This window comes from Mesocricetus auratus, unplaced genomic scaffold, assembly GCF_017639785.1.
Source record: "Mesocricetus auratus isolate SY011 unplaced genomic scaffold, BCM_Maur_2.0 Super-Scaffold_100003, whole genome shotgun sequence".
NCBI lineage: Eukaryota > Metazoa > Chordata > Mammalia > Rodentia > Cricetidae > Mesocricetus > Mesocricetus auratus.
In genome coordinates, this window is record NW_024429188.1 from 11280968 (window position 1) to 11303440 (window position 22473).

General features: G+C 37.3%; 1 protein-coding gene across 7 annotated transcripts in view; it reads right to left on the reverse strand.

The window, feature by feature from the left end:
* Nucleotides 1–22473, reverse strand: part of Mid1 (midline 1) — a 342361-nt gene that overhangs the window by 64739 nt on the left and 255149 nt on the right. For all 7 annotated transcript variants that reach the window (XM_040744030.1, XM_040744033.1, XM_040744031.1 and 4 more), the window contains exon 3: nucleotides 410–505. In XM_040744030.1, coding sequence (XP_040599964.1) covers nucleotides 410–505 — 96 coding nt within the window. The remainder of the gene's footprint in view (nucleotides 1–409; nucleotides 506–22473) is intronic.

A 22473-nucleotide genomic window follows, 5' to 3' on the forward strand; every position in this document is an offset into this window, starting at 1 on the left:
ATTTTATGTGTATGGGGTATGTGGGTGTGAATGTGTGAGGGTGTCTGTGGAGGCCAAAAGAAGGTGTCAGATCCCTGGAGCTGAAGTTACAAGATTATAAGCCGTCTGACTTGGCAAGTGTTCTTATGGAGCTGAGCGGTGGCACACACCTTTAATTCCAGCACTCAGGAGGCAGAGGCAGGCAGATATCTGGGAGTTTGTGGACAGCTTGTTCTACAGAGTGAGTTCCAGGACAGCCAGGAGTATTACACAGAGAAACCCTGTCTCAAAAAAAGAAAAAAAAAGAATTGACCCATTTCTCCAACCCTAAGTAAGATTTCTCCTTTAATGTTTGGAATCAAGTAGACAGAAAAATTCAAGCTAGAACTTTTCACCTGAAATATACCATGAGGATGGGGTGGATACTCACTTCAACGTGCTGACAGGTTTGGATGAGTTTAGCCAAAAGGGTCTCCAGTTCTGTGTTCCTCTTAATGAGATTGGTGAGATTGCTCTCCAAGTTTTGCTGTTTAAAAAAGAAAGTGAGAAATATTATTCTGCATACTTTTCTACTTTAGTATTATTCATTCTCAGAAAAATAATGGATAGATTTTTTCAGAAATCTTAATGCTATTAATTCAATTTCATGTATTTATAAATTTAAGCCAGATTTTCAAAAGTTGTATTTCAAAGAATTTTCTAGGAATGTTCAAATTTTGTTTCTATTAATGATTATTGTGTTAACTCACTTACATTTAATTGCATAATTAGCATTAAGCTCTTGATAGATGCTGAACTAGGAAGAAAGTTCATAGTTCAATATTTATTCCTTTGCCTGAGTCAGAAACAGTAATAATATCAAGACTACATTACTGCTCCATATAGCTTAATTTTAGAGTTTTGAAATTTACCAATTTATGGTTAGGATGAGGTTAATCTCTTAAAAGGAGATTTTAATAGACCAACTATGGTTAAAAATATAGCCATTTATAGCATTTCTTAGAAGTTTTTGTCACACATATGACACACAAATATATCATACTTCCCAGTCATAATATATATTATTGTCTGTGTTTCCATTTTTTCTCTATTTGTGCAGGATCATACGCCCTTGAACACTATAATCACTATGCATCTTAATATGGGTCTTTTCCTTAAGAGCATCAATAAAGTTTCTTGGAATAAATGTTTAATCACATTTTTCACCACAATAACTCTCTCCTCTAAGAGTCATTAAAATGTCTCCATTTTTCTTTATTCCATGTATTCTCCATTAATACTGTCTATTCACTTATTGTCCATTCACAAATATTATTAAGATTTTAGTAAATATCAGAGCCTGAGAGTGACACTAGGTGTATAAATACAGCAAGCCCTATTTCTTGTTCATAGGGAGATAACTGTGTAACTGGGAGAGAGAGGCTAGAAATAAAGGATGGGGAGAACTGACGGCTTCCTGGAGCTATCCAAGATGATGAGATCATTCAGCTGAGGATAGGATCTCAGAGATGGAGTTTTTGTTGGACAACAGAGTCAGTTTCTTAGATGAGACAAATGTGGACCTGATCACATAGAAGACTCCTCCATATGCATGGATCATATGCCAAGATCAAGGGTGAATGAAAGGAATGAAACATAGCAAAAACATGGAATAATGAAAAATTCCATGAATAACAGGCTTCAGATTCATAATGCCATCCAGCAAAGAAGACATAGGGGTTGTGGGTATGGCTCAGTCACAAAACAATTGCTTAGGAAGGACCTGGATTCTACCAAAACAAAAGAAACACCAGCAACAACAAAAACATAAATTCACTCTACAATTTATTAAGAAAATAGCCTGTATTCCTTTCCTAAACTTCTCACTCAAAAAAGCATAGTAAAGAAGAGAATTTTTTATCTTACATTTAATACAAGTGTGCCAAAAGCAGAAATCTCTGGTTATTTTTTAAAGAATTCAATTTATTAATCTGGAATTTATCTTATTACTTAGGTTTGGGGATTTTTGTTTTGTTTGTTTGTTTGAAATCATCTTGCTTTGTAACCTAGGCTAGTTTCAAATTCTCCTCCCCCTGACTTAGCATTCCAAGTGCATGGGCTATAGTTGTGAACCACCATACCAAGCTTGTATCATCATTTTTATAATGAGCACATGTTTGTTTAGAGTGGGTTCTTTATCACGTGTCTCTTTTCTTGTTAAAACACTTTCTGTTCCTGTTCCAATAATGTAACTGCCCTCGTAATTCCAAAAGAGCTAAATGTACTTATTGTTAAACTCTTAAGAAAGAGAAGGTCCATATTTCCTGGTGTTTTCTTAGTGTTTCCAAGGATCTGAGTTTAGCTTGTGTCTTGTAAGTTTTGTCTGACAGTTCATCTGTTATGAACTTTGGTCCCTGAGTTGTGATTTGGGTACTGATATAGCCTAGCCAGGGGAGGTGCACACTCTGAGGTTAGGACTCTCCCATAAGACAGCCATGTGCAAGTGAGGTACAAATCCTGCTTTGGCTCAGGGCCTTGTTTCCTTCCACGTCACTTCCACGTCTGGCTTCAATTCCAGAGAAGGTGTGAGGCATCCTGTGAGCCAAGTGTATTCATGAGGAATCTTTTCTTTCAGCTCTTGGAGGCTTTTGCCACAAGTATACACTCCCCTAAGTGTTCCCTATATCCCCAGTGTTCTCCTTCATCCTTACTTCTTGGGAGCAATCCAGCTTAAGTCTCCACAATTCCCCTCATTCCATTTATTGACCTTGACCTTGATATGGTCCCTCTAATATTTATGCTTGGATATATATACTTGAAGGCACTTTAGAGAATGAGTACAGTAGGAGTTTAGAAGAAACTTGACTATATTCAAACCAGTCTTCCCTCCCACACACATGTACATGAGCACACTTATGTACAAACTCACACACACACACACACACACACACACAGAATGTTTCCACTTTTTGGAGTAAAAGAACAGCAGAGTCAGAGATTGCAACTGTGATATTCCATTGCTGAGTACCCTTTGTGAGGTGAATTTGTCAGCTTCATTTAGTGTGTTAATCTTAGAGAATCCTTTTATTTTTCTTCATGGCTGATCATTCATAGCAGGAAATTTCTAGGGAAATACATCATCAATTGTCATAGGTATGACTTTTCTAAATCTGGTCGTAAAGAGAGCCAAATAAATGCAATCCAACACATTCAGATTTTACAAACATCTGCTTGCTTCCCCCTACCATTATTAGGTATACCTCATGCATAAAAATCTGCTTTTAATCAACTGATCCAAAGACTAAAGCCTGCAGTTTAAGTCCAGATCCTTTGGGGTTATTCAAATTTAAATGTTAAATTTAAGTGTTAGTGTTATTGAGGTCCACAAAGAATTACAGAGGTAGTTAGATATACAGTAAAGGGAAATTAAGCTGGCAGAGAGATTTGTTTCAAAGTAGTACCAAAGGGGATGACAACATTTTTTGAAGAGAACATAGGCAATGGGACAGTCACAAAATCCTGTCTTCACTAAGCCATGTATTCATAAGCTTCCACTATGGGGACATCACTGGAGGTTTTCTGGAATTTTACTCTGTCATTAACATCCTGTGTGGTGACAAGGAGATCTTTAACCTCCTAATGTTGAATGTAATTTGAGGGGAAGAAAGATAACACTATTCAATGTTAGAGTCTTGCAGCTACAGCACTTGAGAGGTGAAGGCAAGAGGATCAGTAGTTCAAGGTCATCGTTAGCTACATGAAAACTTGACTTAAAACAAAACAAAGTAAAACTTGCATATATATAATGCCCACTTTCTTATGTATTTCTAAAAGAGTCTACAGCACACTAGTGTGCTGTAGACTCTTTTAGAAATACATAAGAAAATTTTGGCTTTCTGTCATCATCTTAAAACCACCAATATTTCTTCATGTTCTAGTAAACCCAAGTTTTAGAGAAACCAGAAGTAAAAGTAACCAATTATGATCATGAGGAGATGTGGGCTACCATTCCAAACTGACAAATCAGAGGCTATATCTTTGGCTTAGTTTCCTATACATGACATGAGGATAATGGTCAACCCACCTATATCTACACTACCACTAATGTTGTATGAGAAAAGGAACATATGTACCAGGAAGATACTCAATTGTTGATTGAAGGAAAAAACAATCTGTTCTCACAGCAAGATACTGGAGAGCTCAAACCTACGCCTTCAGCAGGCATTATCCTCAAGTTTGCTGATGGCTTTTTTTCTTTCATACTTGTACCTGTGATCCTCTGTATCAGGGTTGTATCTGGACCTGGGAAAGGCAGACAACAGTTCTGGGCAAACTCAAGAGAAGCTGACTCCCCTAGAAGCAGTTCTCTACCAAAAAGAAGCTACAATTAGTAGACAAATGGTACGGCTCCCTCATTTTCTGGATGGGACCACTCTGAGTCTTAAGACTACAAAACTTCCACAGGTCTTCATTGGGTAGGAATGTATGGATCCATGATAATATCGTGCTCACTAACATGCCCTGTTTCTTATTCCTTCCCTGTGCTTCTTGGATCACTCCCAGTTCAAATCTGTCAGAGTCTGCTTCTGGAAGAACTACACTACAACTGTTTCTATGAACATCCTAATACATTCTGAGTTTTTAATGAGAAATGGTGAGGATGGTTGAGTTGACAATTCATTATTTTAAAAAGATATTTACAAACCATCTCTCCTCCCTCAACTAATGTCTACTTTTTTGTTTCTAGTAGTCACATAGCCTCCAAATTCCAGGTTCTAGACTGGCACTGTGAGCAAAAATCAAATGTGAGAAGCATGTTTCAGTCACATTTTAAATTTTCTAGTAGTTACTGTTTTAAAAGTAGAAATGAACAATACTAAAATTAATGGTATTGTTTCAAAATGTCACCAATATATAAGCATTGATGTATTTTATACTCATTTTTTCTTTCTTTTTGCTAAGTCTTTGGAATCTTAACTCATACCTGTAAGTCATATTTCAAGTGTACCACAGCAACACAAAGCTAGTGATTAATAATTCTTGACAGCGGTACTGCACTCTCAAAAAAAGCCTTCTCAGTAAAGAGTCACATAAACTTTAGATTGTTTTGGTCTTACTTGGTCTGTAACAATGAGTCAGTTCTGTTGCAGTTTCATCATAAAAGCAATCACAGCGAGTATGAAAATGAGTGAACACCACACTATTGTGCTCTAATAAAACCTTATTTACAAAACAAGTAGTAAATGATATCTGATCTGTAGGTGTTGTTGACAAAGCTTGGTACAGGCTCTACAATCTAAAAACTAAAATGTCACCATTTTCTAGGCTACCAGTATGTACACACACACACATACACACACACACACACACACACACACACACACCTTATGTCAAACACTAATCTTTGTCTCCAATCTCTTGTGTAAGAATGCAGACACAGGCACATAGGCCTCCGGAAAATATTATGTGTAGACAGAATAGACGAAGGTACTTTTTGTTTACAGCTGGCTAGTTTGGGTTGACAAAACTGAAGATGGTGATTCCTTACTCCAGCATACACTTGCACTATTGACATCTATCATTGCTACGAGGCCTTCAGCAGAACACAGTCTATGCAGGTACCATGACCGTGAATCCTGAGACTATGAACTAAGTAAACCTTTCCTTCACTAGCAGCCAGGAGGCAAAGAGGGGCAGGAAAATTATAAGTTCATGCCAGACCAAGCTACATAGAGAGCTACTGTCTTACAAAAATTATAAAAAGAAAACTCAGTAAAGCTTTCTCTCCATTAAATGTTAGCTGCCCGGGGTATCTCATTATAGTGCAAACAAGCTTACTAACACTGTAAAGTTTTAGTGAGTGTGCTACTATTCCATGCATTCCAATGCTAGCCTCCTATCACTGTCACCGCAGAGGACTACAAACAGTTCAGGATGGTAATTTGCAAAGGTAACGATGCAAGAAGTTATAGTGAATCTTTTGCAGGCCAAATTTTGAAAGATAAAATTGTAAAAGATGAGTGTCATACCTTCTTTATGCATTATTTTTTCTATCATTTTAGTTTCTAATGTGTGTATTTTAATGCATTTTCAATGAGCCGTAATTAACCTATTTTGTGATACATACTTAGTGAGGTTTATTTGAGTTGATAATTTAAGAATCTATGTTGAGACAGCTAATTTTTACACCAGTTTTGATATAAGCCTTGAGGCATCAGTGTGGACATCAACAAAGAATAGTAAATCCATCTTAACAGATGAGCTTTGTACTTCTACCCAATCAAATAACAAGGTAAGCAGACAAATGCCCCTAATTTCAGCCTTTGGAGACCTGTACCTAAGAGTCGGATTGCTGGAAATTAATGACTTGTCATTGAACACTACTATTAAAATGTGTGCCTGAAACAGGAGATTTCAGTAATTCCTTTTGGGTTTTCCCAGGCCTTAAAGAATGTTTGCTCTTATTCTGAAGTCAATACTTCAGAATGTCTTTAAAGTATAATATTAGGTCTGGATACCTTTCAAGACAAACACAGATCTGGCTTGTTTTATTCTACAACATTCAGAGCGACATTCAGGAACTGTGTTTGTAGCCCTGACACCCAATACCACTCCTCTAACGCCATCAGGATATAGACACGCCGAGTGCCACAACCCGTCTATTTTCTTCTAAGGAACGTTAATCACAATCTTTAATATGAAAACACACTTGGATTAACACATGCCACCTGCATAAAAGCAGAACTTCTTTATATGTAACTGAACTCTTCAGATGTTTTAATTACATTGCAAGAGTCTAAGGCTATCTTCAGGTATGACTCCCCAAAGACCGTAGATACACGTGATTTATGTTGGTTTAATTTTTAATGCTTTTTTTCATTGGTTATGATAGTTACTATTTCCAAATGCCCTGGCAAGGCAGACCGCCCAGGGAACTTCAAAAACCTAATAAAACATAATCTGCATACAAATTCAGGTCTAGTGTTCCATGGACTACAATTTAAGTCAGTTTGATATGTGATCCTGTATTTACCTTTGTCAGGTTTTATTTGAAATTACTATATTAACATCACAAAATCAGTTCTATATATTTATATATTCCATCATCAGGAGTTCAATGTTTATTTTTCTAACCTGGTAGTCAATAATATACAGAGAGCAATTTTTAAATACTGTTTATGTTCTTAAGTATACTTTCAAACTTTAATTGAGGTAAACAAATATCATCGTATAGCTATATTTATTTCGTTATAATTTTAGTAGGTTCAATGACAAGTTATTTCCAGGTATGAGAGATGTGAGTGGGCTTTTCTGTTCACTCCTTATTTCCAGCCCCATTTTTACCTCTATGAGAGGTGAGAAACTGACTAATTAATTCATTTAGACCTTTTCTCCCAGTTCCAGAAATAGAACCCAGTACCTTGCAAATGCCAGGCAAGTGCTCCACCACCAAGTCAAATCCCAGCCCAACACTTAGCACTTCTGAGAGTCACTACTGATTGAAACTATACTAACAAAGAATCTTTGAATAAATATAATGACTGAACTTGTAAGATTTGTGCCTAGAGAGAAACGTTACTTGTCAGGTAAGAATCATATTGTTCAGGAAATACTGTCTGTCTGCCTCTCTCTGTCTCTTTTTCACGTACATGCATGGGCGCATGCACACACGCATGAATGCAGGCATGGAGGCATATACACACTTGAATTCATTTACATTTTCTGAAGTGAAAGCTTTCCCACTATGTAATTTCCCAGAATTACATATTTAAAGTATCTTAAACCAGAGGCCAGCAATCTATGGTCACATGCCAGAGCCTACCTACTGCCTGATTTTTCTATGGTTTGCCAGATAAGAGATGACTTTACATTTCAAATTTTTTGCCCTTTATTTTTTGAGATAACCTGGACTCAAACATCTGCCTTTATCTCTTGCATACTGAGATTACATCATAGCACAAAGTACATTTTGAAATAGTTTATTTTATTTTATTTTGGTTTTTTGAGGCAGGGTTTCTCTGTATTGTTTTGGAGCCTGCCCTGGAACTCGCTCGGTAGACCAGGCTTGATCTCGAACTCACAGAGATCCACCTGCCTCTGCCTCCCAAGTGCTGGGATTAAAGGCGTGTGCCACCACCGCCCGGCTTGAAATAGTTTATTTTTAATTAAAAAACAAGTAGGAAAACTGGTTGGGTGTATTATATGGGAGAATCTACTTTCCATTTTAAAAGTGTTTATTTTTATTTTATGTGTATGGGTGTTTTGTGGGCATGTAGGTCTGATCATCTTCTTACACGGTGCTTACAGCAACCAGAAGAGGACATCAGATCCCCTGGAACTGAGTCCACAGTAGCTGTGAGCCTGTGAGCCTGCGTGTGGGTGCTGGGAACCAAACACAGGTCTTCTGTAAGAACAAAAAGTGCTCTTAACCTCTGAGCCATCTCTCCAGTCCCTAGAAATAGGTTTTTAAAAATTAAAAGAAGGGTGAGATTTGGGGCATATGAAAAGTACAAGAAATTCATATTTCTGTGCCTATGGAACGTATGTGCCCTGACACTTCCATTTTCTAACTATCATTAACTTTGTGCTACAGCAGCAGAGTTAAAGATTTCTCTATGGAGACAAGTATATTTACTATTTGGTTACTTGCTGAAAATTCTTCTCATTTTTTGGTTTAAGCAGATGGAGACCATTATCTCTGCTATTCCAAACTATTATAAAGATTCAAAATAAAATTCACACAGCTTCAGCCCGAACTACAAGAATTACGAGCATGCCTTAAACTGTACTTTTTTGGATACACAATAATTGGAGCAAATGTTTTATTTGTGGGTTTTGTTCAGGGCAGCAGAAGATTCAGATCAAGGAAGAGAAAAACTTTTCTCTCAATCCAATCAAATCGCTAAACCAAGAACATGGGCACAGCTTAGTTGGGTTTTTCTGTTTGTGACTAAACATGTTGAGTTGAGAGGGCACATAGAATTTGGAATCACTTGTTAATTGCTCTCTCCGTTGATGCTGTTTCCCTCAGCTTTTTTCCCCTTTTAATCATAAAATAGACCTTTAAGGGGGCTTAGAGCACTGTATAATTACTGTCAATAAAATTCCCTGATATTGATGAATATCATACGTGTTGTTTGTATATGTCATTTCAACTTGTACTTCCTCCATCATTCAGGGATTGAATAATGTTGATCTTATCTCCTTTCTTCCATCTTAGGTAGACGATAATATTGCCACATACTCATTAATAAACATGTTCTAGCCTTCCTTACTTAAACAGCATTTAATTGATACCATCAACATTTTTATCAGTCCTGAATCTCAAAGTAGTTTCATAGCCTTAGATGAATGCAAATATATTTTTGTTATTCAGATACTGTAGGAGGTCAAAACCTTTTCTTTAAGACAGAATCTCACACCCAGTGTGTCATACTGATTCAAAGGAATACTGTGAAATAGTCAAAGAATTAATTTAATAATCTTGAATTGGTAACTATAATTTATATTATTTATATAGCAATTACTTTTCTGAGTTTTAGGTTTTATAGGAATGTCGTTTCCTGTCCCAGTTACTGAAAATTATTTTTAAAATTCAGTATGTGATTAGCTTTGCTCTAGAATTTGTAGTATTCCCAGGAAGGGTTTGTATTATTCACAATTTTCACACACCCTTGTCAGTGATGCAAAAAGTATTTAAAGCCAAAGGAGAATATATTTTTTGGCTTAAAAATAAATTAAAATCCCATTGTACTGTACATGTGTCTGTCTGGTCTGTTGGGAATTTCCAAAAATCAATGTTATCTAAGTGACTTCTTTTGCGACATCTTACAAAATCAAAGAACATGAAAGTATGCTATTGCTTTCCAGCTCTCAATAACCTTCCAAGACAGACTCTCGCCTGAGATTCAGAAAATGTGACTCTCAAATAATTTCAATGAATCGCTTCCTTTGATCTTTCGTTCCCACCTTTACTCAAGCCCTTCCTTCATCAGTCTTTAGAAGGACTGCCTTTATCCACACAACGTAATTTGCGCTTGGTTGAAATGAAAGCAGTGTGGGTGTAATAGGAGGAAGCAAGATGCTGGGCATGTACTAGATGAAGGGCTCCTTCTTGAACTCATAAACAATTTCCTATGGACTTGAAAGTATGACGGTTGGTTTATACCTGTTTCTCAAATGAGAATCGGAATAACCTGGCCTTAGGAGAGGCTCAAGGAGTGAAATTTTCAGAAGCTCCCCCATGATTTTCTAATGTGTGGTCAATGCTGAAAACCACTGCTAGCAAGGAAGTTATAAGCTTAGTGGTGCAATTAACAAAAATTAATAATTAGTGCTACTAGTTTTATGCTTTAATAGCTATTCAAACTAAAATAGTGGTTTTTCATGTCTATAGCAAGTACAGAAATAAAATTACAGATAGCTGCATACAGAAATATGAATTTATTATAGGAAATCTCAGGAACTTTTATAAAACAGTGACTAGCAGGGAAAGCATATATTGTTACTGCTAAGAAAGTTAAAGAATGTTTTGTTGTATTATTTCTGTATCCCTAATACCTAAATTCTACTTCTTGTCACACTTTATAGAAACATTTATATCAAACATAAATTTGGTATGCAGGCTGGAGAGATGACTCAGCAGTTAACAGCACTAGCTTCTCTGTTCAATTCCCAGCACCCACATGGCAACAGCCACGTGGCAGCTCCAGGGGATCTGACGCCCTCGCACAGGCATACATGCAGGTAGGACATCAATGAACATTAAAAATAAAAAAATAATAAATGGTATGTTGACTTCTACAGTGATCAATGGGAAATGGAACAGAATTATATTATAGAATCTATAATTCAACAATAGTCGTAATAATTGAGCTGAAGATTTAGGTAACAAATTCAGTTTTTTACTAACAAAAGAATTGACCCACTATCCTATTCATTATTTTTTAAAGAGCAGCTCTGGTAATATGAATATTCAAAAAAAAGAACAAAGCAAACAAAAAATGGTAACCTATAATGTGAAATGCTGATATGTTCAATGATGGAAGCTACAGTGATAACATAGTAGTATTTCTTTGATTAATGACTACTTTCCTGAGTGGGAGAAATTCTTCAGAGTTAATTATTTAACTTTCAGTACTTTACAAAAAATTTACTTAACCATTTTCCCAATAGAGTTCATGTATTTATATATATCAAAGACAATGTAAGGGTCATTGTACTTCAAAAAGGAATGGTCTCTCATTTCCCTGGAATAGATTTTAATTTACCTACGCAAGGTTTTGTTAATGAGTCAAAGTCAGAGAGTAAATGTTGCTTTTTTTTAAAAGTACCACTGGCTGTTAAGCCATTTGGAAGAAATTGTCTAATATACAGAGAACTGGAAGATACTTGTCAATTATAACAGTTACAAATTACTACAGACTCCAGAAATAAAGCCTGGAGTTCTTAGAAATTAGATTGGGCCAACAGCAGCAAACCAACAGCACCTATGGTGCTGGTAAGAAAGAGATTGCTGAACCCTCCTCCAGACCTACTGGCTGCAACTTTGGATACCTAGCAGGTATCAAGTGTGAGAAACACTTATCTACAGTATCTCATCCTTCAGCTTGAATGGGATCAAGATTTTTCACAGCTTTCTTAGAGGAGATGAGAAAGTGAAGAATCTGAGAGGTGGCTAAAGGATCCCTCTCTGCTGCTTTTGTCCACTCTGCCTCTCTCATTACATATTGGAGAAAGTCAATGGTTTATGGAAGGCCACAGGTCCTCTATATGATTTACTAATAACACTGTTACCATCATCTTAGGCCAGAGGACCCTGAGACATCCAACAAATCAGGTCTAACCACTTACCCCATAGCCATGTGGAGGACATGTGGCCTTTCATAAATCATTATCTTTCTCCAATGTGTAATTTTTATTTTAATAAGTGGCCACTTGCAGCAAATGACCACATTTTTAAGTAGACAATTACTGAAATTAATAATAGACATAGGCTTTTCACAAGTGTGCTTTCTGCCAGAACATATTATCCTACTTCCAATTACGACAAAATGGTGACATCATATATTCACTTCTCCTTTCTAGCACATCTTTTTTTTTTTTAGTATCAACTCTCTCCTCTTTCCAAATACTTACATGCTGATCTCAGATCTCAACTCTGACCTCAACACTGACCTCACACTCAAAGTGTGTACTGTCATCCCTGATACTTTCTTGCTATTTTATTTTATTTTTATTTTTTCCTCTTCCTTTTTTTAAATTTAAGTTAGACACAAGTTTGTTTCACATGTCAATCCCAGCTCCCTCTCCCTCTCTTCCTCCTCACCAGGCCCCCAGCCCCCACCCAATCTCCACTCCAATCAGCAGGTAGAGTGAGGCCTTCCATGGTGGATCTCCAGAGTCTGTCATGTCATCCATTGCAGGACCTAGCCCTCCCCAAGAGTCCAGGCTGAGAGAGCACCCCTCATTGTGGGATGGGCACCCAAAGTCTATATGTATGCCAGGGTTAAATACTAACCAAGGCCCCACAGATTACCTAGACCTCCTCACTGACACCCACATTCAGGGCATCTGGGTCAGTCCCATTCTTTCCACACAGCCATCAATCTGGGGTCCAAGAGCTCCCCCATGTTCAGGTCAACTGTTTCTGTGGGTTAAACCAGCCTAGTCTTAACTCCTTTTCCCATCAGTTCTCCCTTTCTGACACTGGATTCCAGGAGTTCAGTTCAGTGTTTATCTGTGGGTATCTGCCTCTGCTTTCAACAGTCACTGGATGAAGGTTCTGTTTCCCAGACTCTCTGGCAATGGGATTGTAGGCTGGCACTCCCCTGATTCATGTCTAAAATCCATAAATGAGTGAGTACAACCATATTTTTCTTTTTGTGACTGGGTTACCTCACTCAGGATGGTTTCTTCTAGTGCCATCCATTTGCCTGCAAATTTCAAGATTCTATTGTTTTTTCCCCTCTGGATAGTACTCCATTGTGTAAATGTACCACATTTTCTCTGTCCACTCTTCAGTTGAGGGGCATCTAGGTTGCTAAAAGGTTCTGGCTATTACAAATAATGCTGCTATGAACATAGTGGAACAGACATCTTTGTTGTATGAATGTGCATCTTTTGGGTATATGCCTAAGAGAGGAATTGCTGGGTCTTGTGGTAGACTGATTCCCATTTTCCTGAGGAATCTCCATACTGATTTCCAAAGTGGCTGTACGAGTCAGCACTCCCATCATCAGTGAAGGAGTAGTCCCCTTTCTTCACATCCTCTCCAGCATAAACTGTCATTGGAATTTTAGATTTTAGCCATTCTGACAGGAGTAAGATGGTATCTCAGAGTTGTTTTGATTTGCATTTCCTGGATGACTAGGGATGCTGAGCACTTTCTTAAGTGTCTTTCAGCCATTTTAGACTCCTCTACTGAGAATTCTCCACTTAGTTCTGTACCCCACCTTTTGATTAGATCCTTTGGTGTTTTGGTTCCTTGCTATTTTAATCTCGGCTTTCATAACTGCATTCTCTTTCCCTTTGAAATGTCTTCCTGTCTTCTAGCTTTACAAAAGGTATCATTCTCCAGATGAAAATCCCAGCAAAATTTTACAGAGTAACCTTTCCTTCATGTCTGTGTCCAACCACTGCTTGAGGCCTCTTTGGTTGCTTTGGTTAAGACAGAATCTCTCCATGCAGCTCATGCTGACTTCAAGTTCACAATTTTTTCTCTGTTTCTTAAGTGCTGGGATTGCAGGCATGTGCCATCACTCCTGCATCAGTCTTCCCTTTCTTCCCAAGGTTACTACTCTAACCATCTTCTTCATTTCTGCTCAGTCAAACTGTATGCCACAGAGCCACCAAAGTATCCTCTAAGTATGCTTACATTGCTTCAAAACTCAAAATTTCTGTTCCTTCTCAATAGATCAAATCATGTTTTTGAACTAGCATGTAAAATCCTCAGTACTATAATAGGTTTAAGGTTTCTCCAATCCAGCCAGCTATAATTAGAAGCACAGTACAAAATGAACATTCAACTTCAGTGAAACCAGATTCTTTAATTGGCCAGTAACTGTATCCATTGTTCAGTTGGGACATTTAATTGTGTCTTTCCATCAACCTAGAATTTTTTTCTGGTTTTGTTCAGCATCTCAGTGACTAGAGAATGATAACTATTTAAATAGAGCAGTAGTGGTTCTCAACTTTTTTTTAATGCTGTGACCCTTAATACAGTTCCTCATGTTATGGTGACCCCAATCATAAAATTATTTTTGTTGCTATTTCATAACTGTAACTTTGCTACTGTTATGAATAGTAATGTAAATATCTGTGTTTTCTGATGGTCTTAGGCAACCCTTGTGAAAGGGTCATCTGACTGCCCCCAAAAGGGTTAAGTCCCACAGGTTGACAACTGCTGAAATAAACATTTGCTTGATAAAAATGCACAAATAGTAATTCAGCTGAAGATTTCCTGTCTGTAACTGAAGTCACATGAAGCCAAATACTAATTCCACTCCAAAATTGGATAGAATTAAGTCATATTGTTCTGAAGGAATCAGTACATATTTGAGACATCAAGCCCCAGGTCACTGTACTATAAAAACACTGATTAAATTAGTTTCAGAAAATTGCTCTGCAGCCAAAGAGCTATCTGCTACACAATGGACCATGCAATAAATCTTAGACTATACATGCTGACAGGTGTGAGATGATTTATTGAATCATGAGACAAGGGATTGTGGAGAATTACTAAGAAACATACACTCTTTTCAATGCAATGCTATTTTACTTAACACAGGCAATTGAGAAGGAAACTGCTATTATAATAATAGCCACCTCTTCTCAGACATCCCTAATTCTACATATTAAAGATGATCCAGGAATGAAATCATTAGATGGTGATGTTGGCTCTAGATCAGTCAGATGACTTAATAATGATCCATCTCCCTGCAGCAACACTCATTTCTGTTGTTAATAATCAAAGAATGCATACTACCCATGACCTCCAAATATTGCTTTAATCATGGTAGCACTAGGATTTACAATATTTGATCTGATTTTTCTTTGCAGTGTGATCTGATTTTACTTAGTGGTCCATAAGGAAATCAAACCTCCACCATAAGTTGATGTTTCTATTCCAATTTCTATTATAAATAAATGTTCAATTAATGGTCATCCTTTCCACAAACTGAACATTTCCATGACATACAGTCTGAGAAGTGTAATTGCTAAAGTCATATTTTTGAACCTAATAGGTAATGTTTCTGGTCATATCAACATTTAGCAAGCATGATCAATGTTAGAGACTGTCCTTTGTGTGTGACCAAAGTGTACAAGGTGAGAGCTTACCATAACTTCAAGATAACACATTATCATGTAGCTGTTCTAATGTGACTTGGCCTCTCTGAGCTTTGTCCTCTGACCAACATTTGTAGACCAGGGCAGAAGGTAGGATACCCAAAGCAGCACTCCTTCCACCTTGGCCCCTGGCCTATGAGATCTCAGTGCTATTCAGTACTTCAAGATAACAAGTTATTATGGTATTACAGCTATGTGGAGACTTGGACAAGAATCTCAAATTGAGCTATTTCTGAAGTCAAAACAACCACCAGCAGCGAAAACTACCAACTAATCAAAAAGTAAAACCAAGTCACTCATTTAAATTTTCTTCATGTTTAAATTTAATTGTAATCATCTCTTAGCCACCTGAAAATGGACACTATTTGTAACTATTTATACCTTCCCTAATAACAAAAAAATGACATCTGGTGCTCAAGATACAAAGATAACCCAACATGCCCTGGGAGAAGCTGATATAATTGTACTAATGATATATGGAATGATAAAGACAGGTTTTCTTTGTAATTGGAGGCCAGTCTCTGATACACAGTCATTTCTAGGCCAGTAAAGGGTACGTAACAGATCTCATCACAAACTAAGGGTTATTATTAGGGAATCTGATACTTTTACTCTTGATCACTAAACCCCAAAGAATATTCTAGTCTGACACAAACTCTTTGCTCTGGGAAAGAGCCACTTAGAAGTCTGCTCTAGACCTAGTAGATCAAAGATTTTGCTTCTGGTCGGAAAGTTACAAAGACAGAGGGGTACAACAGCTTCCAGCTCTTCTAGCATGGGAGGCAAATACTCTGCTACTGAGCTACACCCCATCCCCTTGCTTGCATGCATCTTAATAAACATTTAGTTCCCGAGACTAGAGATCAAGTTAGGGCTAGTTATTTGCTTTAGCAATGTCAGTAAGTAACATGATTACTATCCTGTTTTATACTATATACAAATAGTCTGTCAAACTAGACAGTAGGTCTTTGGAAGGCCTCAAGCTCTGGGAAATCCTCAACTCTTAGCAGTTGTCATAACACCAACCCAAACACTTTTGTTTGTTGTTTTTGGTTTTAGAGAAGGTTCTTGGTAATAACCCAGTCTGATCTCAAATTTCCAATGTAGACAAGGCTGGCCTCAAACTGTGACAAAAGAAGTGTGCCACATTTGACTTTGGATGTGGCTTGCGTGGGTAGTTGTGTTCAGTGCTTAAAATTTTCATGTCTTGCAAGATCCTCTGAATGGATGGGGAACACGGCGAGGGGTGGGGGGGAGTGGGACCTGGGAAGAAGAGAGGGGGTGAAGAGGAAGAGAGTTGGTTAAGGGGGAACAGGAAGTTGAGGGGGTGGGGGTAGAATAGGGGGAAGAGGGAATCATAGGATCGAATACAGATCAGGCACCAGAATGACCTCAAGTGATCTAAAGGGATAACACCAATTGGCAAGCTAAGCAATAGTGGAGAGACCACCTCGAATGCCCATTCCTGATAATGAACTTGATGTCTATAACCATCCGGGAGCCTTCATCCTGTGACTGATGGAAGCAGAGGCAAACACACAATTAATCACTGAACTGAACCCAAGGAACCCAGTGACAGAGAGAGAGGAGTGATGAGCAAATTGGCAAAGAATGGGCTGGCAAAACCAGCAGAGACAGCTGATCTGAACAGGGGAGAGCTCTTGGACACCAGACCAACAGTGGGGAGGCCAGCATGGGACTGATCTGGACCCCCAAAATGTGAGTGTCAGTGAGAAGGCCTGGGCAACCTATGGGGCCCTGAGCTGTGGATCAGTGTTTATCCCTGGCATACAAACTGTCTTCATGTGCCTATAGCACAAAGAGGGATGCTCTCTCAGCCTGGACCCTTAGGGGAGTGCCTGGACCCTACCCAGAATAAAATGACAGAATCTAGATATCCCCTATGTGGAAGGAATTGGTAATAGGGTGGGAGGCTGGGGGGAATGTGGAGTGTGGGAGGAGGGGAGGGAGAGGGAACTGGGATTGACATGTAAAACAAGCTATTTAAAATTAAAATAAAAAATGATAAAAAACTCAAAAAAAAACTCAAAAAAAAAGATATTGAAATGTTATACTATTTCCAAAATGGCATTATTTCATTCTTCTCATGGCTTAGTGATACACTGTAATACACACACACACACACACATACACAATAAAAAATTTTTCATGTCTTGAAATTTTATTCCCATTGTGAGTTATAGAGGGTAGAAACATAATGTTGCTATGCTGTTCAGAAGGAAGTCTTCAGAGATTATTAGGACTAGATAGGGTCACAAGTAGGGAGCCTTTATGGTTGAATAATGATGGGGAAAGACCAGAATCCACATGCATGTCACTTTCTATGTGATGTGCTAGCAGCCTGTTTTCATGCTGTGTGAAGGTCATCATCAGATACAGTCTTTCAGGATCATGTGGCCCCTTAGTCCCAAATCTTGAGAGTCAACTTCTGCAGTATAGGAGGTTCTCTGGTTATGGAGAAAAGCTGCTGCTGCCTAAGATTGGGTAGCTGTTTCAGTGATAGTTATATTTTTTTGTATTTCCAGAAAGTTCCAGTTATTTGCATTGTAGTATTCTATAGAAAGAGCAACAATGAGCCGGGCGGTGGTGGCGCACGCCTTTAATCCCAGCACTCGGGAGGCAGAGGCAGGCGGATCTCTGTGAGTTCGAGGCCGGGCTGGACCGATAGCCTCCGAAACAATACAGAGAAACCCTGACTCGTAAAAACCAAAAAAAAAAAAAAAAAGAAAGAGCAACAATGAAATAGGTCATCTGCCTCTGTCTCAAACACTAATACTTTTTTTGTACATGAACTAGGAAGAGACTTCTCTTCTGCTCTTACCAGAAATATGCTATTTCATATTAACACCTGAAGCTAGGAGATGCTTGCATTACAGACAATGCCAAGTTAAGGTGTGGATAATAGGTTTCCTCAAGTGATTCATAGGTAGCAAATGTAACTTCTCAGTGTCTGAAATATCTAACTTTCAAATTTACATCTGAAGAAAATCCTCTTCAATGTACTCTGAGGCAGATTTTGTATGGCAGAATCTTTTCTGATAACTAATTATGTATATCAAGGCTGAAAACCACAAGTTTTAAGTTATCAACTGACAAGCATTGTCTTTTCCTCTTATTCTAAAGTACAATAGGATTTTAAAATTGGGGTTCTATAGTAATTTTAAATTGGCTGCACTGTGTAATGTAAAAAAGTACTTCCTAAACACATAAGGCAAGATGGACCTGTATTTTAGGTATTCCTTCCAAGCTGCAGTCTGGAAATGTAAAAGGAAATTACAAAAATGAGTTCAAATCATAAAATATAAAGTCCCAAGTATAATTTTGAGCATATGTAGAAATAAGAGTCAGATTGAGGAGTGCAAGGGGAAATAGGACTTCAAGAGATGTCTAAATATTTCCACTGGATTCCCTAATACCCTGACACATTTATTTCTAGAGAGCCATTTTACCATCATTTAGTCAAGTGATCTGGTGGGGATGTTATTCTCATTAATGAAACTGAGGTCAAAATATTTCTTCAACATAGAATGGATTTTGCAAAATATTGAACATTAAAATGGCTAGCACATTCAGATCATATCAACTACATTATTACAGAATTTTAATGTAAATCAAAAGTTGAAAACATACAAATTTAACGTATGTTAAAGAACCAAAACAACCTTAATGTCTATATACTGTAGCAATTAATGTGTTTTGCAGATTTTTAAAAGTCTGGGATGAGTCCAAATTGACTATGTACATGCTGTCTTTGACAATTGTATGTTTTTCCAAAATAATTATAAAAACAAAAGAAATATTTGCTCATTGCTAGTAGCATATTCCGTAAGTTACTTTGTGATGTTGGAATTAAATGCCAAGAACCTTTGCTTTACAGTCAATATCCACTTATAAGTGGATACATACCATGTTTTCCTTTCTGGATATAGGTTGCCACACTCAGGATGTGTTTTTCTAGTTCCATCCAGTTACCTGCAAATCTCATGATGTCATTTTTAACAGCTGAGTAATACTCCATTGTGTAGATGTACCACATTTTCTTTATCCAATCTTTGGTTGAAGGACTTCTAGGTTGTTTTTAGTTTCAGGCAATAATGAATAAAGCTGATATCAATATATGTGAGCAAGTGTCCTTGTGGTAGGATGGCATGTCCTTTGGGTATATGCCCAGGAATGGTACACCTGGGTCTTGTGGTAGATTGATTCCCAATATTCTGAGAAACCACCATATTGACTTCCAAAGTGGCTGTACAAGTTTGCACTCCTACTAGCAATGGAGAAGTGTTTCCCTTGCTCCATATCCTTGCCAGGATGAGCTATCACTTGTGTTTTTGATCTTAGCCCTTCTGACAGACATAAGATGGAATCTCAAAGTCATTTTGATTTGTGTTTTCCTTCTGACTAGGGATGTTGAACATTTCTTTAAATGTTTCTCAGTCATTTGAGATTCCACTGTTTAGATTTGTACCCCATTTTTAATTGGATTATTTGGTTTGTTTATATCTAGCTTCTTAAATTCTTTATATATTTTGGATATTAGCCCTCTGTCAGATGTTGATTCGGTTAAAATCTTTTCCCAATCTGTAGGCTGCCATTTAGTCCTATTGACAGTGACCTTTGCCTTACAGAAGCATTTCAGTTTCATTAGGCCTCATTTATTAATTGTCAATCTCAGTGCTTGTACTATCGCTTCTCTATTCAGGAAATTGTCTCCTGTGCCAATGGAAGAGAAGAAGAAGACGCCAAAAACAAAGATCCAGAAAATATTTATTAATCATAGAAGAATGTTTTCCTAACCTAAATAAGGACATGCTTATAAATGTACAAGAAGCTTAAGGAACACCACATAGATTGGACCAAAAATAAAGTCCCCTCACCACATAATAATAGAAACACTAAACTCACAGTACAAAGAAAGAATATTAAATGCTTCAAGGTAAAAAGACCAAGCAACATATAAAGGCAGACCTAATAGAATTACACCTGACTTCTCAATGAAGACTCTAAAACCCAGAAGGGTCTTGCAGATTCCAAGAGACCACCGATGCCAGCTAAGACTACTCTTCCCAGCAAAATGTTCAATCACCATAGATGGCAAAAAAGATATTCCATGGCATAGTCAAACTTAAATAGTATCTGTCCACAAATTTAGCCCTCCAAAGGTACTAGAAGGAAAGCTCCAACCTAAAGAAGTTAACTGCATCTAGGAAAACACAGGAAATAAATAGTCTCAACAAGTAAAGCCGAAAGAAGGGAAACACACACATATGCTCTCTCTCTCTCTCTCTCTCTCTCTCTCTCTCTCTCTCTCTCTCTCTCTCTCTCTCTCTCTCTCTCTCACACACACACACACACACACACACACACACTTATTTACAATACCACCAAAATAACAGGAATTAACAGCCATTGGTCATTAATATCTCTCATTATCAATGGACTCAATTCCTCAATGAAAAGACACAGCTTAATGGAATGGATGCAAAAGCAGGATCCATCCTTATGCTGCACACAAGAAACACTCTTCAACATCAAAGATAGACACTACCTCAGAGTAAAGGGCCAGAAAAAGAATTTTCCAAGCAAATAGATTCAAGAAGTCAGCTTGTGTAGTTATACTAATATCTAACAAAATTGACTTCAAACTAAATTAGTCAAACAAGATGGGAAAGGACACTTCACACTCATCAAAGAAAAATCCACAACGACAACGTTTCAGTTCTTAACATCTATGCTCCAAATGCAGGGGTACCACATTTACCAAAGTGTAAATCACACACCAAATCTCACACAGTGATAGTGGGAGACTTCAATACTCCACTCTTACCAATAGACAGGTCATCCAGCCAAAAACTAACCAGAGAAATACTTGAACTTACAGATGTTATGAACCAAATAAACCTAACATATCTACAGAAAATTTCACCCAAACACAAAAGCTATTTCTTATCTAGGTCTCTAGCAATTGTGCAGACATTTATAATCTGATGGAGGCTTTGATTTTTAAGAAAAAGCTAAGACATAAAACCCACAGAAGGTGAAAAGCAATTCTGATAGATTAAAAAGCAACACTCTTAAAAACACCAAGGTGTATAGAACGATTTTCTTTTAAAGATCACTTTTATATTACATCTATATGCATTGATTTACTTGAGGATTTTTATGCAAAGAGTATCTGAATAAAAGTATCTTTTAAATTCCCAAATAGAGACCATTACAGAAAGTTATTGCCTGTCTTTCTTTAAATGTACTGTAGTCCAGTTAAACACAACTGTCAAAACATCTGTTCTTGTGATCCCACAGACACGGAGAAGTTTCCTGGAGCCTGTGTCTTTTGTGCTGACCAATTGAATTAAAATAGTATGATTCTGTATTTCACTTTCTCTAGCGTATAATAATAGACACACTCCCATGTCCCTTTTGGAAATCTAGTCATTTCTCTTTACCTGCTAAGGAGATAAAAGTTATAAAAATATTCATGTCACAAAATTTAAAGAAGAAAACACTTCCTGGTAAATATCTTCACAATAGAATGTTTGTTTATGGTGGCGTGATGATGGATTCTGGGTGAAGGAGAAGAAAGGGGAACTGAGGAGAAAGAAGAAAAAAATCATTCTAAACAATTCATTCAAGGCCAGATTTTTCTGAAGCAGAGACTGAATTCAATGTCCAATGATAACAATACAGATATTTTGTTTTCTTGCTTCCTAAAAGCTTTTGTCGACACATTCACCATGGTCACTGCTGCCTTTGTTTCATAGAAATTATTATTTAGAAAAATGTTACAGATATTTAAAGGTGATAATTACTTTCAGAGAAACAAGACATAGCCAATATTGGGTCATGGTAAAATGATGGGTTGGGGGAATATGTTTTGAAATTCTTTGCTTGTGTTTCATGATGCTATCTATATTTTAGCCATTTATTAACCAAGAGTTGACTGCCATTTAATGATCACAGTCTGTACAGCTGTATCATTTTCTTTTAGATTATCTTTATAACTGTGTTCTCAATAATGCTGTGAAACAAACAAAGCAAACAAAATTTTGCCATATTTTATACAGCTCTCATCTTTGGTATAAAAACAATCTCATGTTCAGAACTTTTTAGACTAAAGACCAATTTAAGCTTCAGCGGTTGTCACAT